The 18,207-nt window shown below is 44.3% G+C and overlaps 1 protein-coding gene across 1 annotated transcript in view; it reads right to left on the bottom strand.

Annotated features, from left to right (window-relative positions):
* Nucleotides 1-642: 642 nt before the first annotated feature.
* LOC310787758 (protein phosphatase 1 regulatory subunit 14A-like) overlaps nt 643-18,207 on the bottom strand; it is a 30,309-nt gene continuing 12,744 nt past the window's right edge. Inside the window, exons 2-4 of the mRNA XM_083649244.1 lie at nt 12,072-12,152; nt 11,037-11,069; nt 643-1,113 (exon numbers count right to left, since the gene is read on the bottom strand). Coding sequence (XP_083505370.1) covers nt 952-1,113; nt 11,037-11,069; nt 12,072-12,152 — 276 coding nt within the window. The 3' untranslated portion in view covers nt 643-951. The remainder of the gene's footprint in view (nt 1,114-11,036; nt 11,070-12,071; nt 12,153-18,207) is intronic.

Consider the following 18,207-nt stretch of genomic DNA (forward strand, 5'->3'; position numbering starts at 1 on the left):
ATGAACCATTTTAGATTTAAAGCATAAAATATTTTCGTTGAACCATGAAGCTTTTGCAACAACAACAACAAAAGTTTTCATTTTTATTTTCCTGAAAACTTTTCGCGGACCCCCTTGCAGAGTGCCACGGACCATTCGAGAACCGCTGCACTAGACAGGCTGTGACAATACTGTGTGGACCTAAAACTAAACCACACAGCTGCCCGACTGCATTCAAACGAAAACCCAGAAATGCATGGTCCCAAGCTGTGATACAATCAGAAACAGTGGTGGTGGGGGGGGGGGGGGTGCAACACGGGCAGGACTTATTATTATTTGTTATTCCATTCCTTACAGCACCCCCTATTTAATAATAGTTCCAGCACGGCTGTGGAAATGTGGTGCCGGGTTGTGTCAAGTGTACATATAATGGCCCCCCGGCCCCTTAGGTTTCTGACAATGTGGCCCCCTGAACAATTTAGTTGAATAGCCCTGGCCTACATCATGTCCTACAGTCCTACAGTCCTACATCATGCTGCTATAGCCTACATCATGTCCTACAGTCCTACATCATGCTGCTATAGCCTACATCATGTCCTACAGTCCTACATCATGCTGCTATAGCCTACATCATGTCCTAAGTTGGAATAAGAAAATTCACGTACAAAACTACCAAATGGGCCTAGAAATACAAGGAACATCTGTAATAGCTTTTGACTGTTTGTTTGTTTTGTTGTAACAGTGATTTAGGGTGGATTTTTCCTTTAAAGATGTGAATTGGGAAGCTTGTTTTCAAGTTGAAATTCTTGAGCAACATCTCTGCCATCCACAGACCAACATGACTTCCAAGCTGGGGCCGTCTAAGTATGTGACAGAAGTTTGCATATCATGGCGGTGTGTGTGTGTGTGTGTGTGTGTGTGTGTGTGTGTGTGTGTGTGTGTGTGTAATGGCTGTGGGTGTGTGCGGGGAGGTCAGAGGGTTTGGTTGTGGCTGCGGGGTTGGTTGCTGGTGAAGTGGTAGGGCTCATGGCGGTAGTGGCTGTGGCAGATGACCGGGTGCTCGATGCCTTTGCTGTGCAGCGCGTCCTCCTTCTGAACACCCTCAAGCTTCTCCAACAGCTCTCTGACGAAGGTCTGAGGAGGAACACAGCAGCCAGAAATACAAGGGTCATTATCAGGCATCTGGGAAGATTTCATCCTTTCCAGTAAGCCCATAAATTGTCAGTACAACCACAATCCATTGATTAATAATATCCAAGCAGTCCTAACCCTTATAAGACATGCAATGGTTAACGTCTGTAATTATTGGGTCTTTTTCCTGCCACACTTCCCCTTTCTTCCATAACGGCTGACCAATTTGTGGCCTGCGGGCCAAACTTGGCCCACGCTCAATTTGTCAATTTGTTTCAATTTGATTTTTTATTTTAATCTCTGCCAATATTACTGTCTTTCAGAGGCTGTAGCAGACTAATTTTTAAAGCTAACTTGATGATACTTTTACCATATGAAACTAGAACATTTCCCTAGCCCTGCCCCTTACTGATCACGCCCCATCCCACCACCCACATCCCCCTAGACATTCCCCTAACCCACCCTTTGTATCCCAACTCTCAGACCTTCATATCCCTAGCTACAGCCCCTTTTCCCCTGCCCCATCCCCCTTCCTTGACCCCCACATCCCCTCCCCACCAGCCACATCCGCCTAGCCACTCTCTCTAGCCACCCCTTGAAACCCGGCCCTCTACGACCTTCCTATGGCACCTTTTCCCTAGCCCCGCCCCTTTCCCTCACCATGCCCCTTCCCACCACCCACACCCCATAGCCTACACATAGCATACACTCCCATCAAATCCTGACTCTCTACGACCTTCCTATCCCTAGCTACGGCCAGAGCCGTATAATAGAAGAGTTCCGACATCTCCATTCACTCCAATGGACCAGTTTTTTTCCAGGAAGTAGAAAGTGGAACTCTTGAGCAGGGGCGGACTGGGATCATAATTCAGGCCGGGCATTAGATACCAAGCAGGCCATGCCGATACGGGCCGACGCACGTGCCGGCGTCCGAAGGGCGGCGGCGGAAAATTTGGGGCGTTTGAAGCTCAATTTGGGCCGTTTGAAGCCCAATTTGGGCCGTTTGAAGCCAGATTTGGGTCGTTTAAAGCCAGATTTGGGCTGTTTGAAGCCCGATTTGGGCCGTTTGAAGCCCAATTTGGGCCAAGTCCAATTTTACAATGAGATGCACCCACTTTAAACCTGAATAAAGTAATAAAACCACTAGTAAACCAGTAGGCGGCGCCTGGCCTGCTGTTCAGTGAGTGGCCTGGCCTGGCTTGCCAAAAAAAAAAAATTTTTTTTTTTTTTTTTTTTTTTTTTTGGCAGGCCAGGCCAGGCCAGGCCACCGGGCATTTGCCCGACGTGCCCGATTATGCAGTCCGCCACTGCTCTTGAGTAAAAAAAGCAGCACTGTCGAGTTGCAGCAAAATAGACAGTTTGTGTTGTGCTTTGAAAGGGTTTTTCATCCCTTGAATCAAATTGTACATTCTCAGCTTTATTTTAGCATGCAAAAGTAGCGCGAGACCCATTCCTGTCTGTTCATTGGCTAATGAGTCTTGCATTTTGGTCCTCAGCTGACGCCACTCTCTTACTAGAGGACACTAGCTACGGCTAATTTTCCCTAGCTCCGCCCCTTTCCCTCACCACCCTCCCTCCCAGCACCCACACCCTCTACCCACCCCTTGAATCTCGACTCTCTACGACCTTCCTATCCCTAGCTATTGCCCCTTGCCCCGCCCATCTTCCTTGATGGACCAGATGGACACAGTGACCTTGAACTTTGACCTTTGTCCACCAAAATCTAACCAGTTCATCCTTGAGTCCAAGTGGATGTTTGAGCCAAATTGGAAGAAATTCCCTCAAGGCGTTCCTGCGGGATCACGTAAACGAGCATGAAATGGGCAGTCGTGAGGTTACAGTGACCTTGACCTTTGACCTTCAAAATCTATTCAGTTCATCCTTGACTCCAAATTTATGTTTGAGCTCAATTTTAAGAAATTCCGTCAAGGCGTTCTTGAGATATCATGTTAACGAGCATGAAAATGGCAGTCGTGAGGTCACAGTGACATTGAACTTTGACCACCAAAATCGAATCAGTTCATCCTTGAGTCCAAGGTCCAAATTTCATCAAGGTGTCGCTGAGATATTGCGTTAACGAACATCAGACGGACGGACGGACAACTCGAAACCATAATGCCTCCGTCCTCAGCTATCACCGTGGGAGGCATACAAATTCTTATCTAAAGGGACTTCACCCTGGAACCAAGCCAACCAGCCTGCTAGAGAATCGTGAACATAAAACATTTGATTCAGAGTTGAAAATACGAAAGAAAACATTATTTTAAGAGTAAAGGAAACTGTGAATCCCATAATCCATTCCGGCATTTCTGGCATGGTAAATGGTAAATGGCCTGCATTTATATAGCGCTTTTATCCAAAGTGCTTTACAATCAGTAGGTACATTCACCCATTCATACACCGATGGCGGCAGGCTACCACGCAGGGTGCTGGCACACCATCAGGAGCAATTTGGGGTTCAGTATCTTGCTCAAGGACACTTCGACATGCAGGCTGGAGGAGGCGGGAATCGAACCACTGAGCTCTTTCATCCAAAGCGATTAGTGACGACCTGCTCTACCTCCTGAGCTACAGCCGCCCCAGGCCAATCAGATTAGCGGCTGATTGAGCGACAGTGTTTCAGACAATGGGAGAGTACTCTGAGCGGCAGTGGGCGGGACCAGCAGTCTTCAAGGTCCGCCATTACAGATTAGCTCCATGGCCAACGTTATCATAGATAAGACGCATTTCCATGCATTAACGTGAACGAACCGGGTAACAGATTTCAAAACGGGTGCCGGTGTTGAAAGCAGCGTGACATGTAAAGGCTGACTATTACTTTCAGTCACTCAGTGGTTTGAGCCCTTTTATTCAACAAGCTGTGACCTACGTTCATAGTAGCTTAGCCAGAGATATTTCAATGGTGCCTATAGCACCCAGCGTACTCCACCAATCACAGACAATCATACAGTGAGCTCCATCTATCAAAGACGTTGATATTACATTGTCGATTTGTGGGTAGTGTAGTACTTCTCCATGAAATTAAAAAAAATGTTTTTTGAATAAACAAGGACGAGGACAGATTGGGCTGTAAGATGGAGTGGCGTCTTGGGATCTGGGCGGACGTGACGTTGTCACGGGGAAAGGAATGTGGGGGGCCGCCTCAGTCCCAAGGTTACCACGCTACCTGTTGCTGCATGCGCAGCGAGATGGCACTAGAGTGAGAGCTCTCGTTCTCACTCGTAAAACCTGGGTTGTAGCACAACCCTAACGTTTTAAATTATCAAATAAAACTTAAACTTAACCAGACTTGTTGCAAGCTAAATGATCACACGACAGTGTTTATCAGCTGGTTCTGTCAATTTAGGATTTCCCTATCTAAGCTCATGCACATGAAAACACTCATGCATGTGAGCTCATGCCCATGAAAGAGGAGTGGGTTGTAACAATTAGCCAATCACAATGCAATATGGACAGTTCCAGATTTTACAGTACCAGGCACGCCTATTTCCTCATTCATTCAAATCATTCAAAGAGGTGGTGGTCACATTGGAGTGGCATATTTCATACAGGACAAACAATAATGCTGGGGGGGAATGAAGATTTCAATCAGAGGCTACAGGCCACAAGTAACACAGTTGCAGCTGCAAAATGCAGGAAGGACAGGTGGCAAAAAAAACTGATTTGTGTGGATGCGCAAGTTAATAGCCTGCCCCATATGATTAGCCTAGATATGAATTACATCTGTGTGTAGGCTATCCCATTACATTGCTTACTGTAGATCTTTTTTGTTTACCTTTTATTTATAGAGTAGGAATCTCACTGAGAGCAATGTTATCTTTGTCAGGAGCGCCCTGTTCACATTCACACACATTCATACCTGGAAACTGACCAGTACAACCACAGTCTGATCTGCTGGCCACTGACCAGCTCCACTGGAGCATTTGGGGTTAGGGGCCTTGCTCAAGGGCACCTCGGTGGTGGTAATGAGGGAGGGGCAAGCGCTGCCTTTTTACTTTCCCCCACCCAGATTTATCCTGCCGGTCCCGGGGATTGAACCGACGACCTTCAGGTCACAAGCTCGCTTCTCTAACCGTTCGATCCTTTTCAGTTTGCCTACCGTGCTAATAGAGGTGTGCAGGATGCTACAGCCACCTTACTGAACCTCATATTCAAGCATCTAGAGGGCAGTAAGAATCACGTTAGACTGCTCTTTGCTGATTTCTCATCAGCATTTAACACCATCCAGCCGCACATTCTGGTCGAGAAATTAATCGGCTCCTTTGGTTTGGATAAGTGCCTTGTTGGCTGGATTCTAGATTTTTTAACTAATAGGTCTCAGCAGGTAAGGGTCAATGGGATACTGTCCAGTATCTTAACATCCCCTACCGGCTCGCCCCAAGGCTGTGTTTTATCTGCTTTCTTGTATATTCTATACACCAACGACTGTCGCAGCCGTTTTGCCAACAGATTTGAATATGAGCTGCTTCCTTCTGGGCTCCGCCTTCGTGCCCCCATAGTTAAAAAGAACAGATACAAAAATTCCTTTGTGCCTGTCTCTATCAGAGCGATGAACGCTGCTGGGGTACAAATGTAATGTTTCCCCATCTGCCGTTGCTGTTATTTTATTTATTTGATCCTTTTATCCTTATTTATTCTTAGGGGTACGGTACAGTACATCTGTATATTTATATACTTTCTCTGCCCTTTGGTCTGGACCATGGTTTTCCTTTGTGCTTTAATACAATGATACATTGTAGCTCTTTCTTTCTTGTAATATAAATGTGCCGAGAGTCAAGGCAGTCACTCGCCACACTGCACTTTGCTACTATGCACCTTATATCTCTACTGTGCACTTTAGATCGCTGCTACAGTTGTCATATTTGCACTTTAACTGTTGTGCTGCACTTTAAACTGCTGCTCTAGAATAAATACAATGGTGCCATTCCTGATGTATGTTTCAAGTGCCGAAAAGAAAAGGGTACACTTTTCCACTGTCTTTGGCAGTGTAGCCAAATCAAAACCTTTTGGGATGCAGTATAGAGTGTATCCAGGACATATTATCCATACAAATACCTTTAGATCCAACGCTCTTGGATTATACCCATTTAATTTTAACATCAGAAGGAGACAGAAAAGGTTTTTAGACATAGGTTTACTTTTGGCCAAAAGAGTTATTGCCGTAACATGGAAACAGGTTGGTAGGCCGGGTATCGGTAGATGGATGTCTGAATTAACTACAACTCTGCCCTTAGAAAAAATTACATATGCCATCAGGGGTAAACAGGAACTATTTGACAGCATTTTGGGCCCATTCATTTGTTATTTAGAGAGGACAGATGTGGCCGACATGATGGAAGCGCCTGGAAATGTCTGATTGACCGACTGTTTTTGTTTTTGTTTTCTTCTGCATTTCTTTATACTTTTTTCTCTCTACATTCCAATCTATAAACATGAGTAAAGATATAACTGAGCAACATTTAAGTTAGTCCAATCCCCAGTGGAAACAAGGCCTGTATGTTGGTGTGTTTTTTGTTATGTTTCTGCCTGTTTTTTGTTTTTGTTTTTCTGTTGTGCTATTGTGGGGAGGGGAGGGAGGTGGTATATGTATGGGATGTTTGTATTGTATTTTCTATTGTTGTTTAAATGTGTTAATTGAAAATAATAAATACACTGTTGGAAAAAAACTGCTGCTCTAGACTGTTTTTATTTGTCTTATTTGTTTTTTGTATGTACTTTGTATTATGCTTTTTGCCACCCAAATTGCCCTTTTGGGACACTTAATAAATCTTGAATGTTGAATCTTGAATCTTGTTTGGGCCACCACTGCCCCAAATTCTATTCTTCTGGCATCATGTATGACAATATCAGTCTCAGCTCCATTGCACACAAGGAGATGTTTATGGTAACATTTTACGCAGGTGATTTAGTGACATTTCTCCATGCACAGTTCAGCTGCAATCGGTGAGGTCAAACGTGCTTGAGAGCAAATGAAAATGGATATAAAAACTTTCAACATGGTAAATCAGCTTAATTTCATTATGTACAACAAGTGCAAGGCTTCAGTGCTCGATTAATTCAACAGGAGACGTTGATAGTTTTCTTTTTATTTTCTTTTGTGATTTGAATGCAATCTATTTTTTCTGATTTCCCCCCATTTTCTCCCCAATTGTACTTGGCCAATTGCCCCAGCTGGTCCGGCTGTTGGGTTATTTTGTAGGCCTTAGAGCAGTGGTTCTCAAATGGGGGTCCGCGGACCCCCAGGGGTCCGTGGCACTTTGCCAGGGGGTCCGCGAAAAGTTTTCAAGTTAAAAAAAAATGCTACATGTTAATTATTCCTTCTCAAACTATTTCCTACATGGTGCTAGTCTATCAAAATATCTTGGCTGTCATTGATTGTGCTGCATAGTGGTTTTCTGTACTGTTGACAAATTGTGATATTGTAAGTCGCTTTGGACAAAACAAAAGTGTCTGCTAAATGACGTAATGTAAATGTAATGTAATAAAAACAAGGCCAGGTGGAAACCTGGCATAGGGCCGGTGCATGGTAGCCTATTGCCTATTACTTATCCTACTGCATAGGCTGAAGTCAATCAATCAATCAATCAATCAGTTTAATACATGTCCCAGAATACATGTCCGGGTCGCCGCGTGCGCAGCGCCACCGCCACCCGCTAACGTTCACGTAGCATATTAATTAATTAATCGTTCGGGGAATAGCTTATTATACGCTGTAACGTTATGGACTGCTAACGTTCACGTAGCATATTAATTAATCGTTCGGGCAATTGGTTATTATACGCTGTAACGTTATGGACCGCTAACGTTCACGTAGCATATTAATGAATCGTTCGGGCAATTGGTTATTATACGCTATTATACGCTGTAACGTTATGGAGATTTCATTTAAATTACTGCCTGTCTATTGTGTTATGTTATACAACTGCTACGGACTCCACTCGCCAGCACCCCCCTCCCCCCAGCTCTTTCTAAACAAAGACAATGTCTCCACTCCGCGAGTGCATATAGTGGAGACATACCTAGCAACAAGGAGATGATAGCCTATTACTTAGCCTACTGCATAGGCTAAAGTACCTGCTAACGTTCACGTAGCATATTCATTACCCTTACTGTGGCATGTCAAGCTGCAGCGTCCTCCGTGTAACGAGCAAAAAAGTAGTGTGGAGCTGCAGCGTCCTCCGTGTCCGTGTAACGAGCTAGCCACAGTATACCTGGGCCGTTTCTCAATACCAAGAATGCATTCTTGTTCTTGTGTTCTTGGGGAGAACGCTCTTGCTAGTTGTTCTTGGAAGAATTAACTTGCTAGGTCACAAGCACACATGACGCTGTTGGCAGTTTGAGACGATGCGTTCTTGAGGGTATTGCGCAATACCAGCGCAGAGGCCGCCTGCAGTACTACACAAATAAAAAGCTCAGCTGATGTAGATGCAGCCAATTGTGGTCTGGAACTTTTTGCCATTTTTCGCCATAAATGTTCGTAAAGTGGCACTTATTGAAACCTACTACCCTGCTTGTAGGCATCAAAAGTCATCAGAAATTAATTTAGTGATGAAATAAAACTTTAAATTGTAAAAAACTTTCCGGAGCTTATGGCGTCTTCTCTGCTGCGTTCTGCCTCTGCTTATGCCGAAATGCATGCTGGGAGTGTGGAAAGACATTTAGAACCTGAATCCGTGCTCAAATGGTCTGGGCGACAGAGTCGAATGTAGGGGCCCTGCTGTGCATGCTGCACACCGGCCCCAAAAATATATATATATTTTTTTTTTGCAAAATCTTCATAGTTCAACGAAAATAGTTTATGCTTTAAATCTAAAATGGTTCATGGATTACATTCTAATAACAAACCTATCAAATTAAAAGTCAAGCACGTTACCGTGGAAACAATTAAGCTTAGCCCAAAATCACAAATCAGAATGAGGGGGTCCCCGGTATATTTTCTATCTTGTAAGGGGTCCTTGGCTGAAAAACATTTGAGAACCTCTGCCTTAGAGTACCAATCAAATATTTTCACAGAGAATCCCTTTAATGAAGGGCAGAACCAGAAGGCATTAGATAGTGTACCCTCTGACACCTGACACCTCAGATTCAGATTCAGATATCTTTATTTGCCATTGTGTAAAACACATAGGAATTTGTTTTGACATTGACAGTGTGCGCATTTCTTAATCTTTTCCACATATAACAACAAGACAACAACACAAACATAGCACAGTGCAGGAGGTATAGATATAAAGTGCAGAGTTAAGGAACATAGTGCAAAGATGTCCGGAGACACTGCCTAGGGGGCAGGGGTGGGAGGGAACCCAGAGGCATTTAGCAGCCTGGCGGCTGAGGGGAAAAAGCTCAGTCTATGGCGGACCTTTGTAGCCTTCGGCAGCCGCAACCGTCTCCCAGAGGGGAGCAGGGTGAAGAGGCCGTGGCCAGGGTGGGAGGGGTCGGCCATGATCTTTCTCCCTCTCCTCAAAGCCCTGGAGTCATGCAGGGACTTGAGGGAGGGCAGAGGACGGCCAATCACCCTCTCCGCAGAGCGTATCACCCGCTGCAGCTTGGCGAGATCTTTTGCAGCTGCAGCAGGGAACCAGGTGATGATGGAGTGTGTGAGGATAGACTCAATGATGGCTGTATAGAACCGAGCCATCATAGTTCTTGACAGTCTGAACTTCCTCAGCTGCCTGAGGAAATACAGCCTCTTCTGGGCCTTCTTTAGGAGGGCCATGATGTTGAGTTCCCACTTCAGGTCCCGAGAGAGGATCATGCCCAGGAACCGACATGACTCTACTTGGGTCACCTGAGTGCCTCCCAGCATGATGGGAGGGGGCGGGGCTGCGTTCCTCCTGAAGTCCACCACCATCTTCACTGTCTTTAGAGCATTCAGCTCTAAGTTGTTGTTGCTGCACCAACTCTGTAGCCGCTCGATCTCCCTCCTGTAGGCCGACTCATCCCCATTGGAGATGAGGCCTACCAGGGTGGTATCATCCGCAAATTTCAGGAGTTTGACGGATGGGTGGAGGGAAACACAGCTGTTGGTGTACAGGGAGAACAGGAGTGAGGACAGGACACAGCCCTGCGGGGAACCGGTGTTGGTCACACAGTGGCGAGACAGAACGGAAGATCCTGTGTAATTTATGCTTGGAGTAGTGAAGATGGTGAGCGACTTTAAATTGGATAAACTGGTGTCTGCTATTAACTGAGCAGAGTTTTACCACAGACAGACTCCTTTCCCATATAATGTCAGGTAAATCAATACCAAGTTTCCCCTGCCATGCTTATCTAATCCTCTCAGTAGAGGCCTTGGTGCAGTTGTCAAACAGACATACAAATCTAGAGATAAGAAGGTTGGAGTGAGGAGGGCTCAGCAATACATAGAAAAAAGCATGTTCATTTGGGAGCGCTTCAAAGGTGCGAATCTTGGATCGAACATAATTTCTGTTTTGCAGGAATCTGAGCAAATTCGTGCCAGGCTGAGATCCCCATTTCAACTATGAGTCACGTTTAACCTTTTAGTTATTTAACCCTAACCATAACATAACCTTAACCAAGTTGTTTTGTTTGCCTCATGTTTTGAAATTAACCCACATTTTCAATTGACGTTGGAAAATCGTGGGGTCGCAAACTCTGGAGCAAGAAACGCTGCTGTCACTTTCCCTGCTCTTGTCCCTGTGTTTGCATCTCAACTGCTATCAAGGTTCACATTTGACCCTAGAAAGACTCATTGTTCTGGAGGGGTGAAAATGAAAGGGAGAGACAGAGCACAGATAGCCATTGTTTGGGCATATCGAGTGGCTGTGGTAGGAGGTGTCAGACGCTGCTGCCTCAGTCTCGTGTGTGTGTGTGTGTGTGTGTGTGTGCGTGCGTGCGTACATGCGCGTGCGTGTGCATTTGCAGCGCTTCATCATGACAAATGTGATTTCCACTTTAAAACATACCTCTGTGTCGTTACTGCATTTCCCGAGCAGCTCCTGTTTCGAAGAAAAGGGGGCAATATTGTAACAAACCAGACACATATAAGTTGGTCTCTCTGCATCATCGTGTATGCAGGCCCGTATCCAGGGTTTCGAAATTGGGGAGGTCCAGACATGGCAAGGGGAGGCGGATTCGGCGGCGCCCTAGCTTTGAGTCCCCCCCCCTTTTTTTTGCCATATTTAGAGTAATATATAATTTTAAATATTTTTTTTATTTTTATTTTACCTTTTTTAGCCATATTTAGAGGAATATCTCATTTTTAATTAACATTAGGATACTGTTGTGATGTAATTATTCAGTATTTTCTCCTTTTCTCACTCATTCAGAGCAAAGAGGGAGATATATAGCATGATGATAATGCTCTATATCTCCCTATTTGCTCTGAATACACCAGTTAACATGACACAGACTTAACATGATAGAAATATTATCAGCAAACTTAATGACTAGACTAATTATTCTGATCTGAATGGCATATATCAAGAAACATTGACTCCTCTCTTTGCTGTATAGTGGGAGGTGCATTTTTGAGTAGGCTATTAAAATAGCATGTCAAGTTCACATTTCTTTATTGCCAGATTAAACAATTCTTATTGGTTGTTGGTTGGTTCAACACAACATGTGCGTGCATGCGCCCTTCTTCTTCTCTAGCCTACAAGCATGTAACTTCCTTGATTGTTATTGTTGATCATTCGATTTAAATAGGCTACATTTTAATTTCCCGAAACATTCTTAAACAAGAAAGGAACATAGTGCACTGCAAAATATTTTTAATTACATTTGTAAAAAAAAAAAAAAAAAAAAAAAAAAAAAAAAAAATCTTTTTTCTCTGAAATTATTAGGGAGGTCCGGACCTCCCTGTGCTCATAGCTAGATATGGGCCTGCGTGTATGTGCTTGTGTTTGGTGGAGAATGTGGACTCAGTTTTAAACCTGTTTGAATGAATCCCTCTTTCCCCTTTTGACAATCTAATCAAACCCCATCACAGGTCCTGTTACCTGCAGCTTTTTGACTCGCTCCTCGTCGTTTGGCAGGTCAATCAGGTCATCAATGTTCACCTCATCTGGCATGTCATCCTCCTGAAGCAAGCACATGAACACAGGCACCCCCCCCCCACACACACACACACACATTAATGAGTCTCATTCACACACATTGTGAAAATACATGTACTGTCTGGATTGAGTATAGATATGTACTTTTTCACACACTTGACCGATATCTGTGATGTTATATATCAAGACTGAGGCTTCAGCCCGCACAGCATGTTGTCCATCATTTCCATGTTTATTGCTGAGGGCTGAATAGTACCAATGTTGATGTAATACTCAGACTATAACAATATGGACGTCACTTAACCACCGTGACGTCACCCTTTGGTTTGTGGACTTCCGTTTTGAAGTCTCGAGTTTGGCATTTTGAACGTCGCCATCTTTTAGTCTTTTAGCCAGACAGAGCTGCAGTGCTGCCTGCTATTGGTCAGCAAAACATAGTCTGCTTTATCATCTATTTGACTCTAAATGGAATCATAATTGACAAAATTAACATCATGCTGGAATGGGGGTCTATAGTCTATATGGCTTCATTTTTCAGGAGTCACTAAAACATGCCATTTGTCTGCAGAGGAGGTGCTTGTGTTTAGACATGAGGCCACTGAGTGTAGGATTAGGCAGCTACGGGCAAGGCTGTCGTAAAGTCATGAAAAACTGAAAAAACATGAAAAACATAAGGCAGTGGCTCCCAACCTTGGGGTCGCAACCCCAAATGGGGCCACCTGGAATTCAAATGGGGTCGCCTGAAATTTCTTAAAAACAAATAAATCAATAAATCAATAAATCAATCAATCAATCAATCAATCAATCAATCAATCAATAAAACTACCGAAGAGGATTAGGGCCACTTTTGATTTTTTCCCTTCCGACTTTAAAGGGACAGCTCACCCTAAAATCCAAAAATACATATTTTCCCTATCACCTGCAGTGCTATTTATCCATCTATATCGTTTTGTGTTATTTGCCTGAGTTTTGGAGATATTGGTCGCAGAGTTTCTCTCCAATACAATGGAACTGGATGCCACTCGGCTTATGGTGCTCAAAGTGCCAAGATAAACCCAACAGCAATGTCTCTTTCCAGAAATTATGACCCAGTTACTCAAGATAATCCACAGACCTTGTTATGAGCAGTTTCATGTAGGAACTATTTTTCTTTTGACTGAACTACACCCGCTAGCTGCTAGCTAGTTCCTACAAAAGAAAATAGTTCCTACATGAAACTGCTCACAACAAAGTCTGTGGATTATCTTGAGTAACCGGGTCATGATTTCTGGAAAGAGACAATGCTGTTGACTTGCTTTTGTTTCTTTGAGTACCACAAGCCGAGTGCTATCCAGTTCCATTGTATTGAAGAGAAGGCAGCCACCTATAGCCGATATCTCCAAAACTCAGGCAACTAAGACAAAACGATGGATAAATAGCAGAGGTGAGAGGAAAAATATGTATTTTGGATTTTAGGGTGAGCTGTCCCTTTAAAGCAGCTACGAGCAACTTTTTCGATTGTTATTAAACAGTATAAATTTAATATCAATGCATCACATCTTACCAATAGTCGACGAGACCAACGCAGAGTAGTCTCGCTTGAACCCCGAGTGAATCGGCCAGAGTTAGTCTGTCTGTGGCCAGGGCAGATCAGGAAGTGAAATGAAACGGTTTGCAGCAGCCACTTCAGCCATAACCACAAAATAACTTCCAAAAAACCTGTTAGAATATAACGAGAGATGTTCGCGAGAGTATGCGTGGCTTTCACATTGTTTATGTTATGTTGCTAGGCAGCGCGAACGCGGCAGGCAGGCAGCTGCGTTTCACTTCCGGGTTTCACTTCCGCGTTTCACTTCCGGGTGTAGCCGGGCCGGCCGTAGGAGAGAGAGAGAGAGCCCCCTGTTGACGCGAGTTTAGACAGACACAGACTTAACTCATTCTCTGCCAGGGTCATTTCGGTCTGTGTGCTCCCAGTGCCAGGATTTTGAGCATATTTCCTGATCTTCCAGGACCCACAGAATATTCTGTGCTAGGAATAAAATTACACAACATATCTCACAATAAAGCAGAGACTCTCTTCTTACTCCTTGTAAAAAACTGAAACTCGACCATGTTTCCTTGTTTAGTTACAAGCAGTGGAAGTTAGTTTGTTTTCACTGAAAATGCCCTCCTTTGTAACAGAAATAGGAGAAAAAGAGGTTTTTAGTGAACGACACCGTTTCAAGCAGAACTCTCTTTTGAGCCTTTTATTTTTTGCCTCAGTGACACATCAGACATATACAGTATTTGTTTTCCCAAATAAATAAAAATAAAAATAAATAAAAGTTTTTACTGACTTTTACTTCCTGGAACTTATTTACCAGATAGTCCAAGACTGGACGGACCAAATGAACCCTTATGCTCGCTCGCTCGCTCGCTCTCTCTCTCTCTCTCTCTCTCTCTCTCTCTCTCTCTCTCTCTCTCTCGCTTGCTCTCTCTCTCTCTCTCTCTCTCGCTCTCTCTCTCGCTCTCTCTCTCTCTCTCTCTCTCTCTCGTCTCACACACACGCACAAAGGAATCACAGGCAGCTGCTCAATGGCCGCAAATGCTGCTCAATGCACAAATGGCCGCTCATGATCGTCACTCACTAACGGACTCTGTTTACTGCTAAATGGGTGACTATACTATAAATACTAAACGTGATTTAGCGCTTCCTTTCATCAGTTTGACTTGAAACAATGTCACAGGCTGGGAAAGGGTCTGATCTAATGTAAACAAGCAAAACATGAAAGTACGTCCGAGTACGTCCTTGGCACAGAACGCCATTGTAAAAAGTACGTCCGAGTACGTCTTTGGCAGAGAATGAGTTAATAATCACTTAAGGGAGCAATCTCCGATTGTCACGGCTTTGATCTCAGCTACTATTATAGGTAAGATGTGATGCATCAATATTGTAATTATACTGTTTAATAACAATCGAAAAAGTTGCTCGTAGCTGCTTTAAGTCAGGATTCTGAGAATAAAGTCAGAATTCTGAAAATAGAGTTTGAAATCTGAGTTTAATGTCAGAATTCTGAGGGGTTGGAAAGAAGTAGCCAGAATTCTGAGGAAAAAAGTCAGAATTCCGAGATTTTTTTTTTTTTTTACTTATATATTTTTTCCATGATTTTTTTATTCCATTTTTATCCCCCATTAGTGCCAATTTCCATTTATTTATCCTGGTTGCTGCTCCACCCTCTGCCGATCTGGGGAGAGCCAAAACTGGCTCCATGCTTCCTCCGATACTTCTTTTCACCTGACAGGGGAAGCTTCACCAGTAGGACATAGCACGTGGGAGGATCACGCTATTTACGAGTTCCCCTCCCTCCGAACAGGCGAGAATTCTGATATTTAAGTCAGAATTCTCAGTTTACTGTCAGAATTTTGAGGGGAAGAAGTGAGAATTCTGAGATTAAAGTCTGATAAAAAAAAGTCAGCATACATGTGACATCACTGATTATGTGATAATGTCACAGATGATATTACCAGAATTTGAATGTCCGGGGTCCCTAGATTTTTGTGACGTCAAAGTGGGGTCACAAGCCAAAAAAGGTTGGGAACCCCTGACAAAGGCATGAAATGGTGTGTTTTTAGGGAGTCTCTCATTTTTTATAAGTGGAGGTTGTGGCTTGGTAATACTGTAACATTGGCCTGCTCTTTTAGCTCCGCCTTCAAGTTACAGTTACAGTTACAGTCCTTTATTGTCACTTCATGGTACAAGTATCACGAGCAAAATTGTGCTTGGTTCGCTCTCAGAGTCGGAGAGCAAAACCGGGTCGCCATAGAACAGCGCCAGCGATTTGGATTGGACAAAGCATATAAATGAAATAACTCAGAATTCACATTATTACCAGTTAGAAAAGTAATAAAGGTACACTTCAATATTATACAATACAGATACATTTGTTGTAAATGTACAGGGTTACCAGCAGAGACAACCCACACCACGACACCAGGGAGGCTGCCATTTCGGCGCCGGTTTGGTTCTTCGTGGGAGGGAAGGGGGGTGGTGGGGGGGGATGCAAAGCGGGGGGAGTTGCTGGAGGCGGGGGGTGGGGTTTAGGGGAGGGGGCGGGAGGGGGGGGGGGGTTTGGGGGAGTGCGTGCGTGACCGTGTGTAGGCCTGTGAGTCCTTAGAGTCCATGGGTGTTTGTGTGTGTGTGTAGTCTGAGCCTCCTTCGGCTGAACACAGCGTTGCTGTGGAGATGGCCTCGTCAATTCAGTCCAGAGTTCAGGCGTCAGATGTCGGGGCGGGGGGGTGACGTTGGAGACGCAGATTGCACTCAGGGCTTCAGGAGAGTTTTGCTGCTAGTGTCCTTGACAGCTTAGCAGGTGGCCAGATTAAATCCGTTTGTTTTGGTTTTCCCCGGTGGGTGTGGGATCAACAACATTCCTCACACGAGTCAGTCCTGATCCTCGGTTTTAAACACTTCGGCGCAGCGGCAGTGATATCTCCAAGAAGTAATCCATTTTTACGATTCAGATCAGAAATCGCAATAGTCCAAGTACTCACTGCCCCGCTCATCTCGTTTATCGTGACGTGCAGCCTAGGGTCAATGACTGCTGTCTTCCCGTATCCCGCGGCGGTCCCGTCTGGGCAGAGGGGGGGTTCCCCGGACCCCACAATAATTTTGTCAAATTCGTTGAGAGACCAGCCATATAATCCATATTTGTAGTTTCGAAGAGACAAATGCAAGATTGGCTCCAGGTAGCAGAAGCAGAGGGATGAGGGGGAGAGGGAAAGGGAGTAGGAACTGGAGAGAGAACAAATGCGACCGCCTCCGTTGGAAGCTTGTGCAAAACCATTAATCCCCTCACACTCAATACATAAACATCAACCCAGCTGGACTTTCTTAGAAACACAATTCAATCTGTCAAGCTTAACAACTCTACATCATGGCCTCTGACCCTCAGTACTGGTGCAACACAAGGCTGTGTGTTATCTCCTCTGCTTTTCTCCATCTACACTAACGAGCTTAGGGCTACATCTCGCCACAACTCACTCAAAATATTCAAGTATGCGGACGACACCACTATCATTGGACTTATTAAGAAGAACAATGACGAGACTGAAACCCGCCAAGAGGTGAATTGGGCTGTACATTGGTGCAGGAACAACAACCTCTTACTCAATACCTCAAAAACAATGGAAATAGCTGTGGACTGGACTTCAAGAGGAAAACCAAGAATCAAAGCTCCGGTTCATATCTCTGACCAACCCACAACCCTGACAGACACCTTCAAGTTCCTCGGCATCTACATCAGTAACCCTCTGAAATGGAACATCAACAAAAACCACATTATCAAAAAGGCCCACCACCTTCTTCAATATCAACCAATACCACTCCATTCAAAACAGCTTCTTTCCTGCAGCAGCACTTAAACAAAAACTTGCCATAAGATCTGAGGGTGACCTAACTGACCTTGAACTCAGATTAGACTTGTTGCTCTCATATAGCAATCATTGAAATTCGGTCTGTTTGGTCACTTGATATGGTGAGGAACTGAACGAGAGACCATTTATTAATGCAAGAGCACCCGACTGCGAGTCAATTCCTGTATCTGTGTCACGTGGGTGTCGCCACTGCCCCACCCCTTTAGGAGAGGCCCTGTCTATTCACTCCAACGTGACAAGTGAACGTGAGCACAGTAGAGCCCGACCGATATATCTGTATCAGCAGATATGTTGGCCAATAGTTTTTTTTAAGTTGCAGACAGCATGTTTTGTATAATTGATCCTTTTTCTAAACTCAAGTTATATGTTCTACTGTAAAAGTCCCAAATAGTATGGAAGTATTTGCAATCTAAATGCAAGGGGTCGTTCAAGCAATTTGAGAGCATGATTTATCAATTTCACGTTCACTCAGATTTTGGACCCTTGGACTCAAAAAGCCCCCGCGACCTGCGTGTGCTTAAATTTGCTCTGCTTGTCCTCAAACTGTACTCTCACACTCAAAAGTTTTCTGCTTGGACAGATTTCCTGCACTCGTACTCAAAAATCCCCTGCTCACACTTACATTTCCTCTGTTCGCGCTCAAACTCTGTGCCTGCATGCAAATGTTCCCCCCTCCCCCTTCAAACTG

This window comes from Poromitra crassiceps (genome assembly GCF_964638095.1).
Source record: "Poromitra crassiceps genome assembly, chromosome: 1".
Lineage (NCBI taxonomy): Eukaryota > Metazoa > Chordata > Actinopteri > Beryciformes > Melamphaidae > Poromitra > Poromitra crassiceps.